Source organism: Nothobranchius furzeri, chromosome 12 (assembly GCF_043380555.1).
Source record: "Nothobranchius furzeri strain GRZ-AD chromosome 12, NfurGRZ-RIMD1, whole genome shotgun sequence".
NCBI classification, from domain to species: Eukaryota; Metazoa; Chordata; class Actinopteri; order Cyprinodontiformes; family Nothobranchiidae; genus Nothobranchius; species Nothobranchius furzeri.
In genome coordinates, this window is record NC_091752.1 from 57,513,234 (window position 1) to 57,539,191 (window position 25,958).

General features: G+C 41.5%; 2 protein-coding genes across 2 annotated transcripts in view; one reads left to right on the forward strand and one right to left on the reverse strand.

The window, feature by feature from the left end:
* dnaaf5 (dynein axonemal assembly factor 5) overlaps positions 1 to 15,897 on the forward strand; it is a 33,252-nt gene extending 17,355 nt beyond the window's left edge. The window contains exons 9-13 of the mRNA XM_070542744.1: positions 2,650 to 2,797; positions 10,642 to 10,792; positions 11,884 to 12,040; positions 12,344 to 12,535; positions 15,558 to 15,897. Coding sequence (XP_070398845.1) covers positions 2,650 to 2,797; positions 10,642 to 10,792; positions 11,884 to 12,040; positions 12,344 to 12,535; positions 15,558 to 15,703 — 794 coding nt within the window. The 3' untranslated portion in view covers positions 15,704 to 15,897. The remainder of the gene's footprint in view (positions 1 to 2,649; positions 2,798 to 10,641; positions 10,793 to 11,883; positions 12,041 to 12,343; positions 12,536 to 15,557) is intronic.
* Positions 15,898 to 22,908: 7,011 nt separating this feature from the next.
* On the reverse strand, positions 22,909 to 25,605 carry LOC107376489 (repetitive organellar protein). The gene has a single exon (XM_015945599.3). The coding sequence runs from the start codon at positions 25,119 to 25,121 to the stop codon at positions 23,055 to 23,057; it is 2,067 nt and encodes a 688-aa protein (XP_015801085.3). The 5' UTR covers positions 25,122 to 25,605; the 3' UTR covers positions 22,909 to 23,054.
* Positions 25,606 to 25,958: the final 353 nt, after the last annotated feature.

Consider the following 25,958-nt stretch of genomic DNA (forward strand, 5'->3'; position numbering starts at 1 on the left):
CAGTGGTACAGTCAGCAGGCTCTCGATTGGCAAGCAGTTGAAGATTATTAGCAGCTTCGGGTCCAGATTATGCCTCCTGAGAACGCGAAGCCACTGCTGGGTCTTCTTAATGACTGCTGTCATGTCAGACCAGGGTACGCCATCTGAGATAACATAACATTCATATACCATGTTTGATTTTATTTGCAGAGGTGGTGAAGATTTTTCTTACATGGAAAGTTATTTTTTCCCACTGAAATTTTGGGCAAACTTAAAAACTATTAGTTTGACTGATCAGCCTTATCTGTGCTGATACTAGAGCTGTCAACCCGATGCATGATTCTCACAACTGCATCTGAAGCAGTAAGTAAGTAACGTGTGGCCGTGCTGAATAATCACTCAATTCTTTCGAGTCACAGTCCCTGTACTCCATGCAGGGTTAAATAGATTTAAATCCAGATTTGTCATAAATTCTGGGCTATTTGGTAATCTCTCCCTCTTCAGCAGCCAGTTTGACATGGACTTGGGCTGTGTGTGTGTGTGTGTGTGTGTGTGTGTGTGTGTGTGTGTGTGTGTGTGTGTGTGTGTGTGGCACAATGGATTAAAATTGGCACCTTTGCTTTGATTTTAACAATTTACTTTACTTCTGTCAATACAACAAAATCCTCCATCCGCACTCATACGTTGACCCTGTCTCTTTCTCTCCTCATCTCCACTCTAATTGGCTGGGCACTCACACACTCAAACACACACATACACACATTCCTACAGCTCACTGACCAGTCCACTCTAAGGCCACTCGGTAAATCCCAGACAGGTCACTACATCAAAAAGCTGCAAAGCTGCCTGCTCTTGACCTTCTCTTGGATCAAGGCCACTTTGAAGCTCAGTGTGTGAGAGAAACAGAGTGTGTGCATTTTATTTGCACATGCTTAATGCGCTTCTAAAAGCCTCCAGAATTCACAGTTGTAGATGAGTCTCACGAGATAACCCAGGTCTTGTTGCAGGCACCCTAACAGACTGTGTGTGGCCCGTGCGTTTGATGGCTCATGGTTCAGGGAAACCTGCCCTCTTTTAAACAAAAGGCAGTAATTAATTATGACAGCTGAGAACTGGGCACTTGCTTGCTGCTCATCAGCTCTGTACACCATTTGTGTTTGTTTCAGACAGGAACGGTATTGCTCTGTCACGTCTTCTATCTGTTCTTGCGCTGATGCTAAGTGTTTGATTGGATGTGGCGTGGCACGATTACTCCCTCTAACCATCTTTACAGTCAGTGCAAGTGCTTTCCTTAAGGTTAGGGATAAATGTGGACCGCTTCTCATAGCAGTAATGAGTAATGCATTAGTCTCTTAAACCTGCACTGCTTTGTCTGAAATTACATTTGCAGAAACCCCATCAAAGATCTCTGATTTAATTCCACAGCCTGTAATCTGCTCCTTCCCAACGATGACTTTTCTTTATCTTCACCAAGCTGTCCCACATTGTCAGGTAGTGTCAGGATTTCCCCTGTCTCCTCCCATGTTGCTCAAAGTTCAGTCCAAACAGGGCATGAACTTATCACTGACTGCACACACACACACACACACAGGCCACTATACATAGCTCAGTAAACATGTAGGTGGACTGATGTGGGAGAAGTGTGTGGGCATGAATGGAAATGAAAGTTTCTCCGTTCCTGTACAACTATGTTTGTGTAGAAACATTTTGTCACACAGTGTCTCATTTCCTCTCCACTCTGTGTCAGTGTCTCGCCAGTCCACTGAGAGCTTAATAATTATTTGTTAACAGCCACAACCCTGAACCAGCATGGGAAAGAAGGATGATTGGATACTTAGAAGAGGAGACAGAAATAAGGTGTTTTCTCAACTTTTCTCAAGAGTTCAAGTTGTTAGACCAGCATTAAAGGTCACGACTGTCTGGAAAAATGGGAATGTGGGTAAACAGCAATTCAACTAAACAACGTCATAAAAAGGCTTACAGTTAAAACTCCAAAACTTAGAATATTGTGAAAAAGTTATTTTATGTCAGTAATATTAACTTAAAAGGTGAAATTAATAAATAAGAGACTCATTACATGCAGAGCCAGAAATTTCAAACCTTCATTTCTTATAACTGTGATAATTATTCAAACTCTCAGACAATCGGAATATTTTTAAAAGGTTAAATATATTCTAGACTCAAGTGTCACACTCCAATCAGCTAATGAGTCTAAAACACCTGCCAAGGGTTCTTGAGCCTTTAGGTGGTCTCTCAGTCTGAAGTGAATTACTGACATAAATGGACTTGTGATTTTTGGAGTTTCACCTGTACATAAGAAAATACCGTTTCACTGTGGAGGAATATGCTTACAATTAGAGTTTGGATGTTAGTTATTCTCCTTCTTTTTCAAGCAACAATAATCAATGTTTAGTAAATCCGTTCAAGTAAGTCCTATTCTTGTCTGAAAGGTACAAACAAACATATGTTCCCTCTGTGATGTAGTCAGAGATAAAGCCACTGATGTGCTTTAATTATGAAGTTTCAGGCATCTGGTGGACGTCTAATTTCAACAGGTGGTTTTTTTCCTCTTTGGTTTTCTTGGCAGTAAAGTAGCCAAAGTGAAAAGTTTTTCTCTCTTTTTTTATTATTCCCAATCATAAAACATGTTTGTTCATGTTCATCTTCTAGGTCCAGTTATTGGGGAGTTTGTGAGCCAGCTGATGCCTCTTCTTCACAGCTGTCTCCAGCCAGACAAAGACACAGAAATGAGGATGATGATTTTCACCATGCTTGCCAAACTACTGCTAGATGCTAACAACACACTGGATTCCAAAGGGTGAGGAAAACACTTTGCACACGTCTAACTCAAAAACCAAAATGGTGACTACGTAAAACCTTTTCTGTCCAATCATCATCATTTGTCTCACCGACCTTTGGCCTCTATTAGCTGTGTGACACTGTTTTGTTCTTGTGATAAATATCAGCATAGCTTGAATGATTGGATGTCACGCTGGCACCACATTTGCAGGGGACCGTAATTTGAAAAGCACACAAACACAGCTCGTTTCGCTATCATTATTATGGTAGCTCTTTGATCTGACGTAGTAATGAAAAGCCACGGCTCGCCACACATTTAAACGGCTCTCTGAGGGAGGATCAGATAGACCCACTCTAATTAATCACTTCCTGGCTTGCATTAGGAAGACGACAGCCTTCTCAACATCGATTTGAATGGTAATTAGTAATTTTAAGGTTATTGACTGATTAAGGAGCCAGGACAGCAGGAATGTTTGACACCCTCTCTCGCCCTCCTCTGAGCGCCAGCTGTGCAGCCATCAACGCCAAGCTCCAGGCTGAGGGAATGCTTTAAACGTGAGGCCGTCTGTGGGTCACAACAGCTGCTCCTGTCCATCCAAAAGGCAAACTTCATTTGTTAGGCTGCCATGATGACGTGTACAGTGTGCGGCTAGCCCTAACGAAGCAGCCCGTAGGTCGATGTGTGTTAGTAGGCATTTCCATTAGTTGATCTGTGGAGCAATATGCTAATCTTTGTGTGGAAGCACATGGAAAGTATTTTAAGGTCATTTGAGAATAGTATAAGGAATACAAAACAACATACTTGTCGCATAAATAAGAGGTGTACTAAGGCCAAAATATTCCACTTAGACATTATCTCTCTCCTGATAATAACTTTTTGGTTTCCTTGATTTTTGATGTGCTAATACTAGTTTATCCGTTTAATTATAGATTCACTAGGATAAATACAATAAAGTTTATCTTTCACCAAATAGAATATTTACTAAGACATCACAATATAACTGTAGACACATTACTTGTCCGTGTGTGTGTGTGTGTGTGTGTGTGTGTGTGTGTGTGTGTGTGTGTGTGTGTGCGTGTGTGTGTGTGTGTGTGTGTGTGTGTGCGTGCGTGCGTGCGTGCGTGCGTGTGTGTGTGTGTGTCTGCTCTGTCTTCTCGATCCGCAGTGAGTCGTGGTGGATGGCTGCTTATACTGAGCCAGGATTCTCTGGAGGTTTCTTCCTGTTAAAAGGGAGTTTTCCTCTCCACTGTCGCTTTATGCTTGCTTGGTATGAGGATTGCTGTATAGTCACTGACACTAGTCAGTGACTTGATGCAATTTGCTGGGTTCCTTATATAGGAAACATTATTTCTGATTGGCTTAATGAACTGACCTGAATTGGAATGTTTATTATGTGAAGTGTCTTGAGACGACTCTTGTCGTGATTTGGCGCTATATAAATAAACTTGAATTGAATTGAATTGAATTCTTCTACATTTGCCAAAAATGCGGAATTTAGAAAATGTGTTTTCATCTTCTTTCTATTTGTTCTTGAAAGGTCAGAATAGACAACAGGAGTTTGTCTTTTGCACACCCTAACACGGCCACCTGCACTGTTAACCGGTTCTCTCATTCCTTACTTATATCTCTGGTGACACAACTATCAAGAAATAAAAACTGCGTTATGCCTTCAAAACGGCTTCAGACAATTCTGTAGAGCTGTGTGGTTTGCTATAACATTTCCATTCATTCTCAACCCTCCATTCATGATTTGTGGCTTGATCTTTGTTCAGCAGGCCACACACACTCCATATGTCATTAGGAGGACAAGGATACTCCTACAGAAAACTTCTTTTCTTTCTTGTGCATCCAAAAGGATATAATGACACCTCCGTATGGAAGGGAACAGTTACACGCGTCCCTGTTATCCGCACACACTCTCATACACACTTGTGATGCTTTTTATGTGTGGATTTAGTGATTAAAAAGCAGGAAGGAAAGTAAAGTACATGAAATGAAAGTTTATGCTTTTAACCTGGATGTGGGAAGCCAAAATCATGTGTCATTTGCAAAGAGATAACAGTGTGCTTTCGAGGTCGTATTGACTGCAAACACGTCTGTAATTTCAAAAAGCTTCAAGGTTTCCCACAAGAAAAAAGGCTCTTATTTTATACATGAGTTTCTCTAACATGAAGCAAGACGTAACAAAGCAGACACAACCATACCATTATCTATAATTATCCTACAATCTGTAACATATCCTAGAAAATGGCTGAAACAAGGCACACTCCTAATTCACTTTTGAGAAATGGCCATGAGACTTCATGGACCCATAGGTAAAATCATTCATAATCCCTATAATTACTTTATTATTAAATGATGTTAAGCTGTGACAAATTTATGCAAATTATCCACAAACTATGTGATACATGAGAACAAGGTCTTGCACACTACACAACAGAAATCTAGCTTAAATGTCAAGGAATTGAAAAAATTTAGCAAATAAGATTTATCTGAATTTATAGTAGATTTATATTTCTTGTCTATTGGGTGAGAAAAGTGCTCCATCTCAGTTTCCGTGGTGGCATTTAGATCAGTTATAGAATGTTAAAGAGCGACCAGAAGAATCACAATTGGTTAAAAAGTCTGGAGGACTGGGAGAAAGCCGTTTTCTAACCCTAACCCATCTAAAACCAATCATCGGGAGAAGAAAATGCAAGCATTCCCACTAGTCCTGTGAAAACAGCCAGTGGATTCACTTGCACGTTTTAGCCTCAGTACACGGCCACAAATGAAGAACGTCTTCCGAGAGCGACTTCCTTAGCCAGCCTGGAGGCTACGTGACTCAGGGAACATTTGTGGTCGACGTCCAGGAAACAGCCCAGACCTTAATCCCATTGAAAACTTGTGGTCAGTCTGCAGGAGGCAGATGGGCAAACAAAAACACTCAAATTCCAACCATTGCGTCTATCTGGGATCTACATAGTCATAAACAACAGTAGAAGGGTGAGCTCGTCGCATGATCTAATAAATGTAGTCAAAGATGAAGCAGTTGACACAGTGAAACACATCAAAGCGCTGTGTCTGGTAGAACGTGGAGATGAAGCCGCGCAGCAAAACGAATCTAGACCAGCAACGGCTCAGTCTGCCATGACTGTCCCGCTTACGTCTGCCTCCTGAGAGTAGTTTGTTTAGTAAAATAAAGAAATGTCTGTAATAATTTAGTTAAATGTCAGGAAACTAAAGTGTTTGGATTTTTTTTGTGGCCTCCAGAATGCACTTATACGTTTTCTATCCAGGCTGAACTCCTACCTCTATCTCCTGCTTTAGCTTCTGATAGAAATAGACGGTGAAACTCTAGGATTTGAAAAGGCTGACAGGTCAGTCAATGAGGCAGTTCTACACCGCTATCATCGAGTCCATCCTCACCTCCTCCATCACCGTGTGGTACGCTGGAGCTACCACCAGGGACAAGAGGAGGCTGCAGCGTGTCGTGCGCTCTGCAGAGAAGGTCATTGGCTGCAAACTCCCCTCCATTCAGGATCTGTACACCTCTAGGACAATGAGGCGTGCAGGTCGGATAATAGCTGACTCGTCTCACCCTGGACACAGTCTCTTCGACTCGCTCCCATCTGGCAGAAGGCTCAGATCCGTTCGGACCAGAACTTCTCGCCACAAAAACAGTTTCTTCCCCTCTGCAGTTGGACTTTTGAATGAAAATCCTAGGGCAGCCCACTCAAGATGACTGGTCCCAGTCACGTGACCCGATGCTGTACTTGAAACATTCAGCAAACACTCAGATTAGTACCTACACAGGGTAGATAGCTGCTTCTCTAATTCTTGCCACTTCAATCAGATCAATCAATCAGATTTATTTATAAAGCGCTTTTCAAACAAAGTGCTACTCAAAGTGCTTTACAAAATGACCCCAGATTCCCATAACAGGTTAAAAACATTAACAGACATATGCAAGCACACGCACGCACACACTCACACACACACACACAAGTAAAAATTATATTTGGCTGAGTCCAGATGAGCCCAGTAAGGTAAGGCAAGGAAACGCCATCAGAGGAGCCCTCTGCCCCGGCAGCATCAGGTCTTCCACACTAAGTCAGGGCGCTCAGTGGAGGGGGAGCATAGACCCCCCACCTATAGAGCGCCCAGGAAGCTACAGTCGACCACCGCTCCCGGGGCAGAGGGCCCCCACAGAGGAAACACTGGATTAAAATGAGTAAAAATGTAATAAAAGAGCTAATATAAGGGATAAAAGTTAGAAAATAAGTAATAAATAAAATCATATAGACAGTAAAATAATAATATTCAATAATAAAACTGTGGTAAAATATAATCATATAAAACATGCAAAGCAAGTAATAAAATATAATCATGTAAAACGAGAAATAAAACTAGTAAATATTTAGATAAAAGCTAACCTAAATAGGCGGGTCTTGAGCCTGGACTTAAAAACATGAACGTTCTCTACGGCCCTGAGGTCCTCTGGCAGCTCGTTCCAGAGGCGAGGGCCTTAATACTGGAAGGACGCCTCGCCGTGAGTGTGTGTCCTAACTTTAGGGATGACCAGGAGACGCCTGCCAGAGGAGCGCAGAGGCCGTGAGGGTTCATATGGTAAAAACAGTTCTGAGAGATAAGAAGACCCAAGACCGTTAAGACACTTAAAAACCATTAGAAGAACCTTAAAATGGATCCTGAAACATACGGGGAGCCAATGCATTGATTCTAAAACTGGTGTCATGTGCTCCCGCCTCCTGGTCTTCATCAGGACACGTGCTGCCGAATTTTGTAGAAGTTGTAAGCCTGAGATGCTCTTTTTAGGAAGACCAGAAAGCAGGGCATTGCAGTAGTCTATCCTACTGGCGATAAAAGCATGCATCAGCATCTCCGTATTGGCCCTTATTGGACTTTTTACATTAATCATTTTATCATGAGTGTTTTATTACTTCCTATATTTGCTTATCTCTTAATTATTTTTTTTTATCTTACCTTCTGCACCAAATACCACAACAATTTCCTAATGTTGTGACTTGGCACACATATGGCAAATAAAGACTTCTGATTTCTACTAGAGACCACTACAAATGTGTTGATTAAACGAGTGAACCTCTCAGCAGATTTCAGAGAAAGACGAGGTGGAGGACTTCCAGCGGAAGGTCATTCCACATCTTAGCAGCTGCTACTGAAAAAGCACAATCTCCCTTTAGCTTACACTTTGTTAGAGAGGAGCTGGTCAGCTGACCTGAGAGTGGGAGGGGCTTTAAGGCTGTAGCAGCTCACAGAGGTCGGACGGGGCAAGGCCACGGAGGACTTTCCAAGCAAATCCAAGCACTTGAAAATGAATTCTGACGTGAAAAGTCAACCAGTGAAGTGGGGCTAAAATAGGAGTAATGTGTTCATATTTTTGTGTGGCAGTTAAAGGGTGAGCGGCAGCTTTTAGTACCCTCTTGAGATAGGTAATGGAGGAAGCACTGACCCTGCAGTGCATTAGTCCAGACCAGAGTAATTTACTCTAACTAATTTTAATGCTGCCTGATGGTCACCACAACCTCTGTATTTGGTTGCTCACACAAAACTGCAGAGTGACCAGAAACTGGTCAGAACTGATTGAATGTACAGAGGTGGGCGTATCATGAGTACTGGTTAGCTGGAACATAGACATTGAGCCCTGGCTGATAGTGAATTCACCACAGAGATGACTTTATACAGACTTGTTGCAGCGGGTTTATCTAATTTATCTGTATCTATGTGAAAGAAGGTTTTCTGTGACAGACTGCTCCGGCGCACAGAGACCCATGAGATGTTCAGTCAGAACTTCCTGGCACTATTTCAGCGTGAGCACATAGACATAAAACTAAATGGAGAGCCCCTACTCTACGTTCCGCTGGACATCCTCCCTACTATACGGAAATGTGTCTTTTGTTTCTTTGGCATCACTCAGGACTAGGGTTGGGCATCGAGCATCGATAGGAACCGGGACCAACTGTTAGTTTTTCCCGGAATCGTTCAAATTTTTTTTATTCTGATTCCTAGTTTCGGTTCCTAGAATGCCGACGAAAGAGGAATCCGTGGTTGATCTCCGTGAAAAATAAACGTGATCTGCAAATTGTGATCAACGCTTTTCAGAGCTGATCACACCAGCTGTCTGTGTGCAGCACCGAGTCCCCCCCACCCAGATATAAACAAACGCGTCTGCCAAACTTTTACTCCGTAATGTAAACTTTAACTCCTGCAGCGTAGAGGAAACTTGTTTAAATACGTCAACACGGTGGATTTAATCAAAGCTTTAAAGAACAAACTCTTGTAGCGTTTGCAAATTGATGGTATTTATTCTAGGTTTTAATTCAGAAGATCTAGGTTCTTTGCCTTTTCAGTGATAAACCACTCTTCGTGTTACTTCAAGAGTCAGGTTTATAAAAGTAAGAATTTATTTTGCAAACAATTAAAACATGACTAATTAACTAAGCATTTACCGTGAGTGGATGTAACTAAACGTGATGAAGGAACCTATGTGTGAATGCGATGTCACTCAGCTTCCTTATCAAAATAAGCTGAGTTCTGGTGAAAAGAATTTGGTTTGCTCTAGATGCGCTAGATGTTGAAAGGTCAGACTGTACCTAAACTGACCATTGCTGGACGTTACACTCTGGACAGTGTGAGGTGAGTTTGTGTCACTGCAGAAATAAAAACACACGGAGCGTCAGCAGTCAGACGCAGCCGCTCACCAATACTCGTGTGTATGTGTGTGTGTGTGAGAGAGAGAGAGAGAGAGAGAGAGAGAGAGAGAGAGAGCGTCAGAAGGCCGAACAATAACCTGTACAATAATTAGTCATCATGCTAGTTGAGCAGCTTCTCTGTGGTGGACCACACCAGCTTCTGCCACAATAAATAATTATAGTAATAGTAATAAATAACGTTTTTTATTTCCTTTCTGAACTATTTCTGTTGAGAGTTTAAATGTGTAAAATCTGGTACAGCAGCTACATTTAAGTTTCACTTTCTGTTCTGACTGAATGCTGCTGCAGCATGGAGGTGTAGTTCTCAGTCATCCTGGACATGATCATCCTGAGAGTTTTAGCTGAAAACAGCTGGATGTTTTTGGATATGTTGGAGACATTTAGCCTCTCATCCCAGAGGCTTCTTCCGGACGTTGGTTGTGGTCAGAAACAAACACACTGGTTGTGCTGCAAGTCTTTATCTTTTTTTCTCTAAAACAAGTTTTTTGTCTAAATGAAGGTGATGTTGTGGTTCATAGAATTAAAATTCATGTTGAAGTTAAGATTATTTCCTCAAGTAGGACGGTGGTTAGCTGGCTCATGTAAAGCATGTCATGTCTTGAAAGAATCGGAATCGATAGGAATCTGAATCTGAATCGTTCAAAATCAAACGATGCCCAACCCTACTCAGGACTGACTGTCAACACTTCATGCCGAATCCCTTTTAGCCAACACATCATGAAGGTGCTGACCTAATTAGTGACACACAGTCCCCCCCCCCCCCCCCCCCCCAGTGGTGCTGAAACATTGCAGCAGACGTTAATAAATATGTAAAACTTGAAAATACTTTTTCACTCCAGCTGAGCAGTAAAAGCTGGATGCTGTGAGGAGCTGTGTGGGTGTAAAGCTGGGTGCAGGTGCTGCGAGTTTGATGTCAGAGGGCTTAAGCCAGTGTGGAAAAGAGATGCCCAGATGTTTCTGCCTCCTGCTTTTCCTCGCTTCTCGCTGTTCTGCTGTACTGAGTGTGGGAAAAGGACTGGATAGTAACAGTTGTGTTGCAGTAATCATCTCATTGCATCTTTCACAGCTTTTTCTTACTGTTTCAGTATTTGCAGCTGAAATGACTCATCGATTCCTCATTTTTCCTTCCAGACATTTCCGTGAGGAGTCTGAGAAGTTTGTGTGTGACATCCTGCTTCCGAACCTGGTGTGGCGTGCAGGCCGCACCGCTGGTGCCGTCCGAACTTCAGCTCTCAGCTGTCTGCTGGCCCTGCTGCATGGGGGGAGCATCACAGCTGGACAGGTGCATGCACACATCCATGTTGCAGAAATGAGAGCGATGAGTCACTTCTTTATTTAGGTGGTGTATTACTGGACCTGATTGGTTGTAATGGGAAAAATGTTTTGTAACTTTTCCCACCTTAACATTCCCTTTCTCTGTTTTGTCCATTTTTCATCAACTGTCCCACACAGGTATTTAGAAAAAAATAAACATATTTCCACCATCTTTCAAAACTGGCTTAAAGAGTTGGCCTCAGCAGGTAGCAGGTGGGCGTATGGGCAATTGGGTTCACATACTTTTGTCCCAAAGGAACAATGCTGGCGCTGTTCTGGGCTTCGTTACACGTAGGAACCGTCACCGGAACTTGGCCCCGCACCTGCCTGCTGAATCATGTGCTGAGATGCAGTGTGCACTCACATCTGGCAGCGCTTGTCCTCTTCGTGTGCTCTCTCAGTCACACGTCCTTAAGTGTGAGGCAGTGCAAACATCAGGGGGACAGTGTGTGAGCATGTGTGTGTGGGTGTGCATGATCAAACATGTACTATCTGATGACACCCAAATGTTCTTTGGAGATTAGAAAACCTGAAGTGTGGTGAATAAAAATGGCCGTAAGCTTTGGAACGGGCTAACAGTTCAGATGGAATCAACAGCATGATCGGACCGATGTAATCACAGGGAGGTGTGTGTGTGTGCGTGGGTGTTTCCACAGGTTAGTCGAACATTGTTTCCCCCTCCACTTCCTGGGAAAACAGTTTGCAGCTCCAGTTACTCTTGGCACCCTCAGGTTGTCACTGATGTAATGGCGGATCAAACATCTGCCAAGCTTTCCTCCTCTTTTTGTCTCCAGCCCTCCCTCTCCCAGCGCTCCGTTTTATTGTTTGGTCTCAATAGCAAACACACATGGTGACAGAGGTTTTAGCCATCACCGTAGTCCGTTCGACAGCCTGTCCTTGTTTGTCCATCACATCTGCTTCTCATCTCGCTGCCATTAGAACATTAAGGTGATATTTCACTTGAATAGTTAAAGCAAGTAAAAGCTCGAAACTGGTTGAAAGTCTGAACTCCTGTCTGTGTGCGTTTGACGTGACTCTGGGCTGTTTATTCTGTTGCAGCTTCTGTGTTTGGAGGAACAGCTGAGCCCCCGGGTGTTTTCAGCCCTAGAGGAGGACTCTCAGACCAGTAGGCTGTTTGCTTGCCGCTCGCTTTCTGCCATGCTCGGACTCATAGGAACCAGTTTGCACCACGAGGCTCTCAACAAGATTTATCCTGGTAAGTGACGATGGAATCAATTCCAAAGGGCCTCTTCTGGCCTTTGCCCTTTAGTTGTGCAAGGTGCTGACAGCTATAGGGTGTTTTTTTATTTGGATAGAGAGGTAGAGGTTATCTCTCTTCTAACGACCCTCCACACTTCATCTGGAAAGCTGGGCACACCTTCTGATCTGCATGTTTTCATTACTTTTATTGGTTTATGGTGATGAAAGAGTGTAAATTCATGTAAGATGCTAATTTGTGTAGATGCATACACACACACACTTATGTCTAACTCACAAAACCCCGCTGCTCTGTGCACAGAGCTGCTGAAGCGTCTGGACGACAGCAGCGAGGAGGTTCGTGGCATCGCCCTGCAGGCTGTGGGCCTCTGGCTGTCCAGTCTGACCACAGACTACAACCCGGAGCTCTGCGCTCCTCATCTGCAGCTCCTCTTTCAGCAGCTCCTCCTGCACCTGGATGACCCCAACAGCTCGGTGCAGGACCAAGTGCTCGGTGAGATGTGAGGGGGCTTTGATGGGCGGCGGAGGAAGAGGAGCTCATTTGGTCATTTAGCTTCATTTTTGAAGTTGGGTGCAGATTTTCATTGGAGAACATATTAAAGCGAATCAGAGCAGAGTTTAGGTGTAATGCCCTCCAGATCTGCCTGCAGTGTCAGACACACTCGTGCTAGGATGAGAGGAATTTGGGGGTGTCCTCCGTCAAACACATATGTATGTCGATGGTCAAACGTCGGATTACTCCACAGGCATGCAGCTCAACCTCCTCTCTCTTATTTCAAAAGCCTTCCTTTATTCTTCTTTTCCACCCAATTCATCACCCGCAGCAGCGTGAACAATTTTTCCTGCCAGAATACTTCAAGTCCACAGAGGACTGGGAGCAAGGAAATCCCAGATCAGAACATGAATAAGTAACCGGCAAACATGGGTGTTTATATGGGTAGAACTTCAGTTCAGTTGTTTTAACCAATCTTCTGCCTCAGATGAGCTTTCTTGTGTTAACCTTATCCAAATGGTAACCCCTCCCCCCCTTCACATATGTCCACAGGCCTATCCCACTTAATCCCTCCATCTTTTATCTCCATACCTCCTCTCCTGCCCTCTGTTTTCTGCATTGACCTGTAGCTTCACGGCTGTGTTTTATCGCCTACTTTGGTGGAAAATCTGTTGCTTTTTCTCATTTTTTCCCCTGAAGTGTGCAGCTTCTTTGGACATTAGGCTCTCTGCTACTCATCGGGAATGTTAGCTGTCACTACTTCTGACAGGACACAGGTGAGCACTGATGGCTAAGCCAAAGCCGAGGCCTCACGGTGGGATCTCTCATCTTCAGAGCTCAGAAAGACAGAGTGAAAAGGGGGGGGGGGGGGGGGGGGGGCATATTTTCATGCTCACCAGATGCAGCACTAGCCCGTACCATACATTCCTCTCATGATTTTAACATCTGACTAAATCAATATGAATTTTGAAAATACATTTTATAAACTCCCACACGGCCAGCACAGCTTCTAACTAGCTGGTTTTGTGTGTTTGAAGTGCGTCGTTTCATTTGAAATGTCAGCTCAATAAATAAATGCAGCTCTAATTGGACATAGAGCTGCTCGAACATGGAAAAAAGACTGAAATCATGATTATTGAACACAAATATATGAGTTTAGCTGCTTTAGCGCCATGGTATTCACAATTATTATTATTCACGTCTTACAAACTCTTAACTTTTTCAACAGAATCACTCGTAACGGAGTATTTACTGGCATAGCAAACCAGAGCAGAAAAAAACGGAACCGGAACATTTCTCGCCCATTGAGCTCGCCTTCAAAATAAAAAGTTAACCCTATAGTTTACTATTCTAACCCTTACAATACGTTTGAGGTTATTTGGCCACTCCGGCTATCCATAGATGTTTCCCGATTACACAGGGGAGGGAGGGGTTTGGCTCGTCTCTTATTGTTTTGGTCATAATCGTGCAGCCCTAGTGGGCCTCTAGTTTAGGTTGAGTCGATCACACACACACACACACACACACACACACACACACACACACACGCAAACACACACACACACACTTTTTACAAAAGTGAAACTGCATCTTGCCCCAAAACTGACTGAAAATCTGTCTGATTTACTAAAATAATGACTAGAGGAGTGTTTATGTTCAGCAGCCAGTAAAATATTAGGATCCAGTCGGTGAAAAGACAAAACCTGTTCACACTTATTTACCTTTGTCTTAGAAGCAATTTGCACTCAAGAAAAGTTGTATTAAAGAAACATGAATTCATGTTTAAATGCTGATGACTTTAAATATGAGACACAAACAGGAAGAGCAGAAGCAGGTCGACTCCAGAAGAGGCTTGATGATCAAGCATCATATACCAGTAAAAACCAGTGTAATATTAAAGATGGAGTATTGGCAAAAACACATTAATGTGTTTCTCTGAAGCACATGGTTTACACCTCAGACTCCAACGTTAATCCGTTATGGATGTTTTGAGATTTTGGTTGAAGTTTGAGCAGCACTGCAGCACTGTTACAGAAATATGTATGCTGAAGCAGCCGGGAACTGCTGTTTTCACAGGATTAGGTTGGAATTGGTAGAAGATATCGGAAGTTAGTTTAAACTGTGGCTTTGGACTTCTAGTGTCTATAGATGGAATGGGACTCGTGTGTGTGTGTGTGTGTGTGTGTGTGTGTGTGTGTGTGTGTGTGTGTGTGTGTGGTGTGTGTGTGTGTGTGTGTGGCCTGATCCACAGAAAGCGTGGTGCATTCACAGACAGCTCGGAGTCTGGGTGAAATGAGATGACCTCACATCTCACTGAGTGACCGTCTGTATCTGACAGCACGCAAATGTGGATACATTCCTCCCTCGTGCACATTGCTCGATTAGAAGCTCCCTTTGTTCCCTCTCTGATTTCTCTTCTTTGTCTCGCCTTCTCTGTACGTCTTTAATAGTTGATCCCATCTTTTATGCTTCTTATATTTCAAACGTATGTCTGAGAAGTGACTTGATGTCAGCTTGTCTTGCCGTCCCGTCCCTCCTCATCTAGCTCTTGGCTAAGGTTCAAACCGTGTCTCACAAACTGTCATTATTCTCTTAATTCAAAGTCTCGCCTCCTGTTTCCATCACAGCTGAGAAGCACTTACACAAAAGCTAAACCCCCTCAATCTCCGTGAATAACAAAGGCGAGTGTCATCGTTAAGACAGTGGTGGCGTGTTGCCACTCGAGCAACACTTTACATCATCCGAGCAAAGCAGGCAACTTGATATGCTGATAGAATCAGCAGATTATAGAGATGGAGACAGAATTTGGCTCCTCCCAGTGAAAAGAAAATGAACTTTTACAAGATTGGTATCAGAATGACATCTCATTACTGCCATCTTCTAGCAGGAGGGAATACATTGAGGTCTGTTTCTTTTCTTTGAGTTTTTTAGGCCTGTTCCCTCTGTTTGCCAGTATTTAACTTGATGTCAGTCATTCTAACATCGGACTCTGCTGTCATTGGCTCCTTCTTTGTGTGTCCAGAAATCCTGAAGAAGGGTAGTTCAGTCCATCCAGCACTTCTGAGGAGGGAGGCTGAGGCTGTGAGAGACAAACACAGGAGTCCTGTCCGTTGTGATCTGCTGCTGCAGCACATCAGCTCGCTGCCTACAGAAACCAGTCCAGAGTGACATGAGGCTGAGAAGACTTTTCATTCTGATTTTTTTTCCTTTTTTCAGTTTTAAGATGTTTGTTGAATTTTGAAAGTAATTTTCATGTTTTCTAATATTACAGTTCTAGTGGGTTGTGTGTGTTATTTTTATGACATTTGAATAAGATTTATAATACTGTTGTGTCTGAAAAATAAACATTTGATTTTATTAGATCCTTGAGTTGTACTGTAATTTTATGCATTGAATAGATTTGGATAATTGGCCGATTTCTTTATCAAAATAGTTATTTCCAGAGTTGATTAAATGTGTCATCAGTCTCCTACTGCAGCAGCTACTATAAACTAGTGTATTAACTAGTGTATTAGTCAAATTTCACCTTTTAACCCAATCCGTGGTTTAATATATTAACACAAATGTATTTTTTAATAAAGTTTTTATTATTTTCAGATTTTTTATAACGTACAGGAACATACAAAAACAAAAGAGAACACACAGGCTTGTCCCCCCCCCCCCCCCCCCCCCACACACACACACACACACGCACACCCCCTTTCTTTTCCAGGGTACCAACGATTCTAAGAGTTTCAGGTTCAGCTATTACAGCTACATAGACCAGTAGCCATACTTAATTCGGGGTCAGTTAGGAATCCAAATCCAGGCAGTGAGGCATTAGATTTCAAAGTTTTATTTAACATTTTTCAATGTTCCCTAAAAGCTGTTCTAATCTGTGTCCTTGTCCCCTTTCAGGTTGCTGAGCATGGCCTCATAAGCAGCTGTTTCCGCCATCGCCGCGATCCATTCATCAATCCCAGGGTGCACTTTAGTCTTCCAATGTCTTAATATAATCCTGGATGCTGTAACTAGTCTGACTGTAATGATACAGAAGGTTCCTCTTGAAACATTTGGTATTTGGGATCTGTCTCCCAGTAAGCAGAGATCCGGGGTCTGAGGGACTTCTATGCCAGACCAAGCACCCAGGATTTCCAGAACATCAGTCCAAAAGGGTAAAACCATAGAGCATTCCCAAAAACAATGTAGAAATGTCCCTATTTCACTGTTACATTTCCAACACAAATCATTTGGCATTAGTTTCATTTATGCAACCTGGTAGGAGTATGGTAGTATGCAACACCTTGTACTGTATAATTTACTTCTAGCCTCTTTCACATATTTACCACTGTCTGATAAGATATTTAGCCATTTTTCATGTGTGTATTCTGTTTCTAAGTCCCGCTGCCAAAGTAGTTTAATGCCTAAAGACTCCCCACTTAAACCATGATTAAACAGTTTATAAAACACCGAAGCAGTGTGGCGATCACGTGGCATTTTAATATAACCTAAAATATCATTGTCAGGAACTTCCTTAAATTTAGAAGTCACACAATGTCTCATTTGGAGGTATTTCCAAAAATGTCCTTTACCTTGCAATTTGTAAGTACGGGTTAGATCCTCGTACGACATAAAGTTTCCATCTTTATACAGATCTCCAATATTACATATACCACGTGAGTGCCACTGTCCCCAAAACACCGGTACTTTACCAATACATCTAGTAGGGTTATTCCAAAGAGACGCGTACTTCTGGACATAATGTGAAAGCTTCAACATTTTATGTACCTTTGACCAAACCTCACAAGAGTGAATAATAACCGGATTAGTTGCATTTATGTTTTGAGACAATTTGTGTTTTGGATCAAATGGTGAACAGATATCAAATTCAATATTTAACCATTCTTGTTTTTCTTTACCTTCCTCCCAGTATTTAACTAGTTTTGGTGTAGTAGTGAATTTCTTCCTGGCACTCGCGGAGTACAGACACTTCTCTTTTTGCTCCCTTATCTTTTTTTCCCAAGGCTCTTTGTCCTGTCTGCCCACAGAGCGCTTCTCTGCATTTCTTCTGAAAACCCCTATTTTTAACCATGGATTTGATACATTGGTCATTCAATGTGATTGATAAGATTTTTTCAACAATGAGAACGGAGCAGGGGGCTCCCACATGCCCACAGGGGACACACCCAGTGAGGTATATGCTGGATTCCTGGAGGGAGTGGAAGATCGTATGCCTCTCCCAGCTGCCCAATGAGGATGTCGAAGACGTGTGGATATTTGGCCTGATGATCACTGGATTTCTCCTGATTGGAGTGGGAGGATATCTGGTTTTCTGGAAATTTGGGAAGATGGGAGCAATTGGAGGGCGACCCGCACCCACGGAAAGCACCGTCCGTGTGGAGACCTCACAGACTGGGACGTTACTCGAGGTGAATCGTAAGCTGGACAATGTTCTGTAAGCTGCGATACCGGTATAAGTGCGCAAACTGGATGTCATCTCGGAGAGAGTCACCGGATGGTATGGACAAGTTTAAAAACCCAAAATTGTCTTCACTGAAGGACTGGAATGATCAGTTTAAAGACTGAAGGCAGAGGGGGAAATTATCTCAGCCTGACCCAAACAAATTCTTGTTATCCGAATCTGACGCCCTAGCAGCCTTAAGAGGCTAGCAACAAACCCCCACGAAGGAACACAGACAGATGCTGTGAAACCCCCCCACCACCACCACCACCACCACCACCACCACCACCACCCCCCCCTTCGGATTGGTGGACTTCAGCCTGGCGAGGTCATCAACCTGCAGGAGTCAATGTGCTCTGCGCTTCTCCCAAGATCTCCCTCCCACCTGTGGCTACAGTGGCTGAGCGCCGTAGATGGCTGCTCTCGCTGGGGGAAACAGGATCCCTCTGGGATTAATAAAGTGTCTTTGATTGATTGATTTTGCCATTTCAAATGATAGGTAGAGCTTTGGGTCCAAAAGTCCCAATCCACCTTTCTCTCTGGGGGCATATAATTTATTGATTTTTATTCTTGTTCTTTTACCCTCCAACAAGAAATGTTTAACCAAATTTTCATACCTTTTAAAAAAAGTCCTGAGGAATAGAAATAGGTAGCATCATGAGCATATAATTGAGCTGGGGTGCAATAATCATTTTAATCATATTAATTTTGCCCCACAAAGTCAATTTTAATGCCTCCCACTTTTCAAAACTTGTTTTGGTTTTTGACAACACTGGGTTCAAATTTAGTGAAGGCAGTTCACCTAGCTCTTGGCATAATTTAATCCCCATCCTCAGCATTTAATCCTCAGCTCAAATGTTTATATATTAGATGTAAACAGTTAAACGTTTTAACCCTAAAGAGGGCGTCTGCTTCTTCTCTGATATTTTATTCCACTCAACGTTGACCCATTGATAACATTTAGAGACTGGATAGTTATTTATTTATTTTTAAAAGTTCAGCTTTTCTGTCTGAACTTTAAACAACTAAAACAGTGAAAGCATTGCTTGTTTCTGATGTCTGTGTGGTTCTCCAAAATCTAGCTGGGGAAAGACAAATCTAACTCCAGGGTCTCAGGAGGGTTGCACTCATAGGCGTTTACTGCCCTCTCGTGGTCACATTGAGACACTACAACACAAATAAGATGCAAATGTTATAAACCTTGTTTACGCAACAATGTAAACGGTGCAATTTGTAAACAATGACATCCTGTGGTCAAATGTGGTTACTGCATACCGGCAAAGCTCAAAACATTTATGAAAAACAAATAGCACAGAGGAATATATAAAGTTGAGGTTACAGTAGAAGCATGCCTTCTGATCCACGAAGAAAACCAATAACAGCTGCGAGTGGGCATTTCATAGTCCTATACCGAGGTTCTCAACAGACAGAAAGAAAGGACAGACCTCAAATCAGCAGGTTATGTGTTCCAGTCCACTGGTGCTTTGACAGAAAAAGCCAGCTTCCCTGATTCCTTTATAAAACAAGGAACCACAATCTGTACAAACGTTATTATGAGACTTGAGTATTAGCAAAGTGGTTACATAAGATGGTAAATTCAAATGAACACATTTGAAAATTAACAGAACCAGTAGTTCCCGTCTGGCTAAAGCCGAAAAGCTAGGACTGACGATCATACACGTGACAGTGACGAGATCGAAAAGGACAACGCAATACTACGAGACATAAGCTGTTATAAATTAATAGAGTGAAGAGAGGAGGCGGTGGGATTCTGATAGAGTACATCAGCATAATCTAACAGTGGAAACAGAAGATCACTGACAATAGGTTTTGTTTCAAAAAGTCAAATCAAGTAATAGAACGACATAAGGTTTTTAAGCTAAAGTTGGACTTGTTTGTGCTTTTCAAGGACAGATCCAGCTCTAGCCAAACACCTAAATATTTAATTGAATCAGAAGCTTTCAGCTGTGACAAGTCTGAAAAATGTTCATTTAATTTACCGAGCAAAGCAGAAGAAGGATGAAAAGCACAGAATATGATTTTGATTTATTTATTTAAAAGCAACTTAGTATGGACTAACCAGTGTTGTGCATTGTTAAAATTTAACAGAAGAGACTCTTGGTGTGTGTGTGTGTGTGTGTGTATGTCCTTCTCCAGCTAGGTGTGTGTGTGCCCTGATTAGTTATTGCTTTCACCTGGTTCTCTCTCCACACACTTGCAGCCCATCTGCCTCCCATCATGCCCCAGTGTATTTAAGCCGTCTGTGTCTTGTCTTGTCTTGTCGATCCATTTTTGTGTCAGCGTTGTTTTTGTGCTCCATGTGAGCTTTTGCGCCTTGTCTATAATGTTTTGTGCTCTAAGTGAGCTTGTGTACCTCGCCTCTAGGCTTTGTGCTCTGTGTGAGCTTTCGTTCTCCTGATACTCAGGACTTTGGTTTTTGGCGTCCTGCCTTTTTGGAATTTTTTGTTCATCTCCTAAATAAAAAGGATTTTACTTTTATAAACTCCTGCCTCATGTCTTCTGGGGTACCTGCATCTTGGGTCCTAACAACCTCCTCCTTGCTCTGAACGTGACATGCATTTTTCTAAATTGGTATGTGGGTGGAGAAGGACTCAGGCAGGTTGATGATTCCTTTAAAAACACTAAAACATGTGTCCTGTATCAGAGCTGAATGTGTGAAGTTTGCAGGCAAAAAAATGCATCAAAATTCAAGGAGTTAAGGTTGATTTAACATGCTGACACTTCAATGCCTCTGTCAAAAAGGGTGGGCTCGACCGATCCAAGATGGCGCCGCCCCCGCTCGTGATATTGTGGCTAACGCGCAACTTTCCAAGAAGTGCTCAGCGGCACATCTGCCTCCAGTGTTCCCCAGGCTTTAAGATTTTAGGGATTGTAAGTTATCTAAAACTTAATTCCTATGAGTGCAGTTGTTATTATGGATATACTTAATTATAATTTCTATAGTAAAAACATAACTGCTGATGTCTTCATTTGCAATTTTGACTAATTAGAATACAATTAGTACTAGGTTAAATGAAACCAGAAAATTCCTAAAGAAATTTTATAAAGGCGCCAGCCACCTGGTAGTTTTTATGCAAATGTAAAAAATGTCACACACTCAAAGTTTGAAAGAGAAGCTCAATCTGCCCAAAACTGAGAAATAGTTTGAAGTTTTTGGCTAATATTTTCGTAATTGGTAAATCGGATCGCTTAGAAAAGTGATAGCACACCTCCCACAGCCGAGCCGCTCGTTTTGATGTATAATTTGTGGGGGTGCACGCAGCCGTTCGAGCAGCATTAACATCCACTGAAGAAGAAGAATATAGCCAATTAATGTCTAACAAAAAAACGCCCTTTACTTTTCAAGAGGAAAGATTCACTTAATGAGAAGTTAAGAAATTGGAGATGTGAAAAAGCTAAACCTGGACGTTATGCAGAAGTTAGAGATGTTTGTGTTAGCTTACCTAAAGAGCGATTTGCAGGTTACATTTTTTTTCTAATTCATATAAAATGCTGTCCAGAAAATACTATTTAAATGCTTATTGTGGATATTTCGTTTGAAACTACATGAAGGCCAGTTTTTCTAGTAAAAAGTGGCCTTTCTCAGCAAAGCTTCTAAAAACGCTTTTTTCTAAATCTGAACCTTTAAACACACGGAGGGTGGGAGGTTTAAGGTAGCGAGGTCATTGTAACTGTCCCTGAGACAGTTAAAATAAAGTTGTTTATTTCAAATGTTTCTGTGATAGAGAGATGCTTAATTTGGTTCATTTAATTACTAGATAAGATGATAAAAGTGTAACATTGATTTAAAAACATGTCTAAAATATGTGATTACAAAATATGGGTTTGTTAAATATGTAACGTGCTGTAAAGTTTGCATGAGGTAGAGTTTGTAATGGTCACATGATCAGAGTTTGTTTGACAGCGCTACCATAGCAACCATAGCATGGATACATGGCTACAGATGCGTCTACAGCCTCGACGTTAATGTCATTCTGCATGTGGTCCAAGAGGCGCACACGGTATGGTTTCATGTATAATGTTTGTATAATGTTGCATATGTGTTCTACACTGGTAATGAGAGGACATTTTTGTGATTCATTATTGCGCATTTTCTTTCTGTTCTGCGAGACTGTTTATGGACAATGGTATGAGAGACTGATAAGTTCAAACCGTTATTGTGTAAACTTTGAGTTTCTTCAGTTTTCACGGTGTCTGAAGATAATAAGAGAGAGAGAGAGAGAGAAAGAGAGAGAGAGAGAGAGAGAGAGAGAGAGCAAAATAAACATCCGAAGACATCAGTATGAGGCGTGGCCATTCTTTGTTGGACCCCTGTAGTTACAGTCATGTTATCGAGTTTGTTTTGATGAACTATAGTTTACACAAACGTGTGTTCATTTTGTGTTAAACTTTTTTCGCAAATTATTTCACCATCGTAAGTCGCACGGCTGAGCCGCTCCTTTTGGGCTTTAGCCCAAATGCCACCTAAATATCGTTATTTTGAGTTGTTCACCCAAAGCTCATTATTTGGCCTCTACAGCATGTGGCCACTACTCTCCAGTCAGGAATTTTCTAGTTTCCATAATGTTCCTCAGACTTTTAAAGCTAGGCTTGAAACTCTAAATCTTTGATAGCAAAATAACAAACGTCTGCATTTCTCATCAGCTTTTTTCAACCGGGGATAGTTTTCCTACATTAAATGGTTAGTTGGCGTTTTTCAACGAGCAGGTTCAAGTCTAGAGCGCCTCAACAATCTCTTTGGGCTGATTTCCCAGTTTGTCCTCAGTTTTTAAATCATCTTTTGTGTCAGTGACTTGTTGCAGTTGCCACTCTAAAGCAGTGCTGATTCCTTGCAGTTTACAAGTTTGCTTTTTAAGGTCGTAATTTTCTGATCTCAGATCAAAAGTCTTATGACTCTTTTTTTCTACTCCATATAAAATGCTGTCCAGAAAATACTATTTAAATGCTTATTGTGGATATTTCGTTTGAAACTACATGAAGGCCAGTTTTTCTAGTAAAAAGTGGCCTTTCTCAGCAAAGCTTCTAAAAACGCTTTTTTCAACCGGGGATAGAGTTTTCCTACATTAAATGGTCAGTTGGCCTTCTTAAACGAGCAGGTTCAAGTGAAGGGCGCCTCAACAATCTCTTTGGCTGGTTTGGCTTTGGTTTGTCCTCAGTTTTTAATTTGTCTTTTGTGTCAGTGACTTGTTGCAGTTGCCACTCTAAAGCAATGCCGATTCCTTGCAGTTTAACATTTTGCTTTTTAAGGTCGTTATTTTCTGCTCTCAGACCAAAAGTCTTGTGATTTTTTAACCTCAGTTCATGAATCATTTTCTCCTTTTCTTCTAGCTTAGTTGTAAAATCCTGATTAATTTGGCTAAGCTCTCTTCTAAGTTTGGTACACTCAAAACACTTTTTCTCGACAGGAATTTTGCCACGCATGCAGTCAATGTACATATTACCAAACACTACAGGTCTTTTTATAACATGGTTATGGCTTTCAAGTTCTCTGATTTGTTCAGCTTTTTCCTCTACTAGGCGGTGAAATGACTCCAAATTTCTTTTAGTCTCGGTTAGCTGCTCTTTGTGTTCTCGAATCTGTTTTTCTTGAATCTCAATTCTCTGACATAGTTTCCGGTTTTCGTCCTCCACATTTGCCAGAACAGATTCTGTGTGAGTGAGTGTTTGACGAACTGACTGAATATTTTCTTCAAATTTCTTCTTTGAGATGTTTTCCTGCAACTTGAGATGTGAAATCTCTTGCTTCAGAGAGTTATTGTCGCCTTTTACTTTTTCCAGCTCAACGTAATACTGGTCTTTGTCAAATGACATTTTTTGTTTTTCTTGAAGAAGTTTCTCCCTTTCTCCGCTCAAGAGTTTGATGTCTTCTGTTGCTTTAGTCAAGCGCTGTTCCAGACAGCTGACTTGATGAATCAACTTTTTGTTTTGGTTGATGAGAATTACTCTTTGGATGCCAGCTTCGCTTGCCATATTTTTTGTGTCAACAAGTTCGCTATAAGTATATTCTTTCATCCTTCTCACTTCGTGGTCACACAGTGTCCTCTCGTTTTGGTAAGCTGTCCTAGTGTTCCTAAGTTCATTTGTGAGCCGGTCGATTTTTTCTTCTTTCTTCACGTTTTCTTCAGATAAATGTTTAGCTGTTCTTTCGCTGTCCTTCAGCTTTTCAGAGACCTCTTTGTTGGTCTGTAGTAATGCCAAATTCTCTGCGGATAGCTTTTCATTACTCTCTTTCAGTTTATCGCATTTTTCAATTAACTTATCTTTGTCCACCTTCAAGATGTCGACTTGGGCCTTTTCAGCTTGCAGATCGGCTCTAAAGATACGATTTTTATCTTCCGCCTGTTTCAAATCCCTTTGAACATTTCTAAGCCTGCTTGCCTTGATATTACTTTCATGGATGTCTCTTTGTGTAGCATGTAAGGTTTTTTTTAATCCAATGATTTCTTTTTCCTTTTGTTTCAACACTCCTTCAATTTCTTCAATTTTTGTAACTTTCCCTTTGATTTCCTCTTTTAGCTTGGCTTGTTCTAAAATGTCTTTGTTTATGCTGCTTCTGAGCAGGTCTACTTCTCTTTGAACTTTATTAGTTTGATGCTCAGCTGTTTTCTTGTCAGTTTTTAAAACATCAATCTGATCCTTTAGAGCCTTACACTCTCTTTCGTAGTCTAATTTCTCAGCTGCTATTTTCTTTATAAATATCCTGTCTGCCTCCTGTTTGGACTCGTAGTCATTAACAACTGATTTATTTTCTTTTAGCTGGTTTTTGAAAATCAACTGTGCTTTGTCAAACTTTTCATCATACACCATCTCCAGCTGTCTTTCTTTTCTCAAGAAATCAGTTTCTTGTTTTTTAATTCTAAGCTCAAATCCAGCAACTTGTTGTTTCAAGTCCTGAATCATTTGATTTTTCTCCTTAAGTTTATCCGACATCTCATTCTGACGTTTTTGCTGAACTTTTTTGTAAGTGTCATTGCGACAGATTTCTAAATCTTTTACAGTTTTCAAATGCTCTTTCTGTAGCTTTTTGTTTTCAGCGTTTAATATTCTGATCTGTCTATTAAGTTGATCCACAGTCTTACGGCTGTCCCGTAATTGTGCTGTCAGGTCTTGTTTATAAGTAGTCATGTTATCTCTGTACTCACGGGTGATGTCCTTTCCAACCGCGCCTATTCGCTCAAATGAACTGTGATGTGTCTGTATGTAACAGTAGTAGTGATTACGTCACGCGCACAAAGGAATGACGTCATAAAGAAGCTATGATGGATGGAAGCGCCAAAACAACGCAGACGCGCAGTCTCTATAGAGATTTATAAATGCGGCGTCATGGTGACAGTGGTTGGGTTGCACGTGGTTGTTTGTTGATTACATGTTAGCTTTGTTTTCTCTTTGTTAGTATATATTAGAGTGGGCTACGTGTTTCCATAAATTCATAATCGGTAAAAGGTTTTTGTTCGTTCTGAGAAAACGTCCTACCCGTAGGATTTTACGGTGTTTTACATGACACAAACCCCTACCAAAAAAAAATCAAGTATCAACGTCAATAAAAAGTACTAATACTTACTACTTATCTATTTTCCTGCAAATATGACAACGGAGTAGCATTCCCCTTTTGCGTTGTGCGCATGCGCGCACATGCTCAGTAACAACGGGTAGGACGGAAACTGTTTTCATGTGCCGTAAATAGGTTTAAGAGCGCGAACGTTGTTAGCAGTCAGCTTAGTGTTGTAATATGGCGTTTATAGCTTAGTATCAAACAAATGTACCAGATATTTATATTTAATGAGACATAATATATTATTTACAAATAAATCCTTAAACATAAACATACATGTTGTTAGCATCAGCATTAATAGCATGAGCTAATACAATAAAATAGCACAATCCACTACTTACCGCAGTTTCCAACTCTCACGTAGTCTGTACGAATATCACAGAAAAAAAATCACATCCAGCAGGCTCCAA

Coding starts and splice junctions, on each gene's coding strand:
- LOC107376489 (XM_015945599.3), bottom strand. CDS start 25,121: ATGACTACTTATAAACAAGACCTGACAGCACAATTACGGGACAGCCGT.